The 3,061-nt window shown below is 43.6% G+C and overlaps 3 protein-coding genes across 6 annotated transcripts in view; 1 reads left to right on the top strand and 2 right to left on the bottom strand.

Annotated features, from left to right (window-relative positions):
- Positions 1-485, bottom strand: part of LOC109536971 (SPEG neighbor protein) — a 52,817-nt gene extending 52,332 nt beyond the window's left edge. For both annotated transcript variants that reach the window (XR_007280494.1, XM_019903466.2), the window contains exon 1: positions 410-485. The gene's annotated coding sequence lies outside the window, so the exon portion shown is untranslated. The remainder of the gene's footprint in view (positions 1-409) is intronic.
- Positions 1-1,457, top strand: part of LOC109536970 (probable ribonuclease ZC3H12B) — a 3,161-nt gene extending 1,704 nt beyond the window's left edge. For all 3 annotated transcript variants that reach the window (XM_019903463.2, XM_019903465.2, XM_048661876.1), the window contains exons 4-6: positions 158-379; positions 437-965; positions 1,123-1,457. In XM_019903463.2, the coding sequence (XP_019759022.2) occupies positions 158-379; positions 437-641 (427 nt within the window). In that variant the 3' untranslated portion in view covers positions 642-965; positions 1,123-1,457. The remainder of the gene's footprint in view (positions 1-157; positions 380-436; positions 966-1,122) is intronic.
- On the bottom strand, positions 963-2,576 carry LOC109536972 (translin). Its single transcript, XM_019903472.2, has 6 exons — positions 2,383-2,576; positions 2,229-2,330; positions 2,081-2,174; positions 1,816-2,028; positions 1,686-1,759; positions 963-1,626 (listed from the first exon to the last, which is right to left on the bottom strand). Exons 2-6 carry the CDS (start codon positions 2,307-2,309, stop codon positions 1,393-1,395), a joined length of 696 nt encoding a protein of 231 aa, XP_019759031.1. The 5' UTR covers positions 2,310-2,330; positions 2,383-2,576; the 3' UTR covers positions 963-1,392.
- Between the last annotated feature and the right edge of the window lie 485 nt (positions 2,577-3,061).

The raw sequence follows: 3,061 nt of genomic DNA, 5'->3' as shown, positions 1-3,061 counted from the left end.
GGTTAACTGGACGCGCCCGTCGATGTTCGTGTGAACTGCTCCATTGTAGCCAGTGTATTTGTGGGACGCGCGGTTTTTAACGTCGCGTCACCGCGCCGTTAAAAAAACGCTCGTGTGTACCGGCACTTAGCAGTAATTTAACGCGCGCTTCCACCAGTCACGGCCAGAATGAGCGCTTCTCCGTCCAAGGCTTGCAGATCTGCATCGACTATTTCCGAAAGCGGGGTCACGAAGTGAAGGCTTTCGTGCCCCACTTTCGGCTCAGAAAGGGCAAAACTACCGATCAGAAGCTATTGCACCAACTGGTGACCAAGAAGCTGGTCATCATCACGCCCACTTTGTATATCCAAAACCAGCGGCGAAGTCCCTACGACGACTGGTAAGGGTTTGGCGCGCCTACTGAACCAACCTTTGCTTATATCCATCCATCCATCAGGTATATAATCCAATCAGCAGCGGCCAATGGAGGCATCGTCGTTTCCTCGGACAGCTTCGCAGACATCGTCAAGTGGAACCCAAATCTTCGACCGATCGTTGAAGAACAGCGCCTCGTTCCCACTTTCGTCGACGACATGATCATCTTCCCGGTGGATCCGCACGGCAACAGGAAAAACAACCTGGAGCAGATGCTTAAATTTTAAACAATATTCCTACCTATTTGTGATTGTTCCCACACAAATAAAACGTATCGTGCACACTTTCCGAGCTGCATTCTCGTAATAAATTTGCAAGATAACCAGCTAATCAGTGGAAAAATACTCTCACAAACAAAAGTCTCATTACATTACCTAAACGATTAAACTAAGTTCAGTTGAGCAACTGGCGCCTAATCAGGCAGACGGCAAGCAGCGTTTTTAACGCAAAAAAATCAGTAAAAAAAGTAAAACAGCAAAATGGAACCTGCAGAAATAGTGGCCCTAGCAATTGGGAGGCCGCAGTGGGGGAGCGATGAAAGCTTAACAAAGGTAAGAAGTAATTTAATAAGTTACAAACAGCAAAGGATTTTACATTATCGCATTCGCCCCACCTTGTTCGCACTCAATAAGATAGCGACTGAGTCAATTGCATTATCAGATGATATTCAAAACAGAAATTCATTCAATGTATTCGTTTAATTTTAAGGGCGACCTGCTGAGACTATCGGGCGTCAGACTGTACCAAATATGGAATTATCTGCCTGAAGAGCTGAAAAATGACGAGGAATTGCAAACTCATCTACCCTGCTTGGAGCACTATAATCGCGATGAGGATCAGGTCCATATTGACGGCCCGCCGCAGGCGAAATTCAGGTGCAGAGTGTGTAGGCAGTTGCGCCAGCGATCGAACGCACAAACTTAGATCTTAAAGGTCTTATAGAAAACAAAAAACTATTATAGGTGCTATTCACTATTGTTAATCGGCAGCGTCCTCAGCGGAGGCTTTGGGCGTCAGGCCTCTAATAGATATATCATAGACGACCTCCTCAATTTTCTTAACATCGTATTTGAGAGCGTCGAAGCGCTTCCTGAGCGAGTCGTTTTTGAGATTGAGAAGTCGAAAGCCTGCGTTCAGCTCGGCGACGAACTTGGAGATTTGCAAAGGCCTGCTGTAATCCCCCAAGGTGACGGAATTTACGGCAAAACGGGCCTGAGCATAGATATATATATACATAGAGCACCCCTAGAGTAGCTAAACACAAAGCTCACCAATTCAGACGCCAAGTTGAGAAGCCCATGCAAATAATCCTCCAAGTCCAAGTGAATGTTCTCCTTGTCGTGTACTGCAATTAATCAAATTCAATTATCCCGCATCGGCAGTTTAAGTATCTTCACTAACATCCCAGCATTTGCGCCGCAGTCACTTGATCGATGAGGAAGCCCTTTTCCAAGAACACAATTAGGGCTGCGAGGAAGCACAGCCTTTGGGTAGAGAAGCGCCAATGATCGTTGTATCTGTAGTATTGGCCTGGCGGCACAGTTTTGTCGAGCTCATCGAAGCCCTTCTGCACCTCCTCAAACAAGGAGCGAGCCTTCAGGAGCGAATGATGAACTGCAAAACAAACAGTCTTTCGCTGCCCAACAGTCCTAACGCTCGCACTTACTATATTCGCAGTTGACTTCGCTATGGATCACCTGCATCGCAATCACCGTCTCCCTAAGGGACTTTTCAACGTCCTTCATAATGGAGCGAATCAACTAAAAAATCAGCCAAACAATCAAACAGCTACAACTAAATTAGTCGATTCTAACCTCTCGAATGTCTTGCTCGGCATTAATGGAGTCTTGAAAGGGGCCGAAGATTTCGGTTATCACCTTGGTGGGCTCCGCCATGACAAGAGCACAAACGGCCGGCTGCAGGAACAAACGTTCAATTTGCTGGATCTACAGGAAAGTCTCAACTTACATAACCTCAAACACTAATTTTCACTTTGGCACGCCAACACGACTGCTATTTGCACACTGACAGATATTTCAACTGATTTATATATTGGGGCGCTTAATTTTTGCGAAWTTTTAAYAGTTCCAGGCRCTCAATGTGAAAAACCCGTTTGTTTTTATYTTGTCAATGTTTTTATACGAYYAGAGACAAWCATAGATAAAGACAARTGGAGACCATAGATAAAGACRAGTGGTGGAGACMRTRGASAAAGTRRAATAATTTATTATAATTATTTTACTTACTCTATGGTGGAGACAATGTATGATTGYCTGTGGTATGATTGCAGCAAGCAGYGTTGCCGTTAATTATTAATCCCCAATTAGTCAACACCATGTGTGGTTTTTCCTCAATGGATTAGATAAGGAAACAARATCATTATTTTGGCATTGCATGCTATAAATATAACAACATGGCAACATRAGCTTGAAGACCAAACATAGCAAAGAAAGAGACCGAAARCAAAGCCGAAAGCCACCGATTTTTGAAACATTTTTTTCGCGCCTACTTTTATTAATTAAATSATTAATARAAGTAGGCGTGAAAAAAATTAAATTTTTATTATAAACTCATTGCATATACTTTTCTGACGGTGTTTCAATTCCAAATCAAATTCATTCCTGGGTTTCAGTCATTTATTGTCTCT

Source organism: Dendroctonus ponderosae, unplaced genomic scaffold (assembly GCF_020466585.1).
Source record: "Dendroctonus ponderosae isolate FM_Combo_2020 unplaced genomic scaffold, Dpon_F_20191213v2 Dpon_F_20191213_10, whole genome shotgun sequence".
Classification (NCBI taxonomy): domain Eukaryota; kingdom Metazoa; phylum Arthropoda; class Insecta; order Coleoptera; family Curculionidae; genus Dendroctonus; species Dendroctonus ponderosae.
Note: the sequence above shows the minus strand (reverse complement) of the source record. Positions and strands in the feature narration are given on the sequence as shown.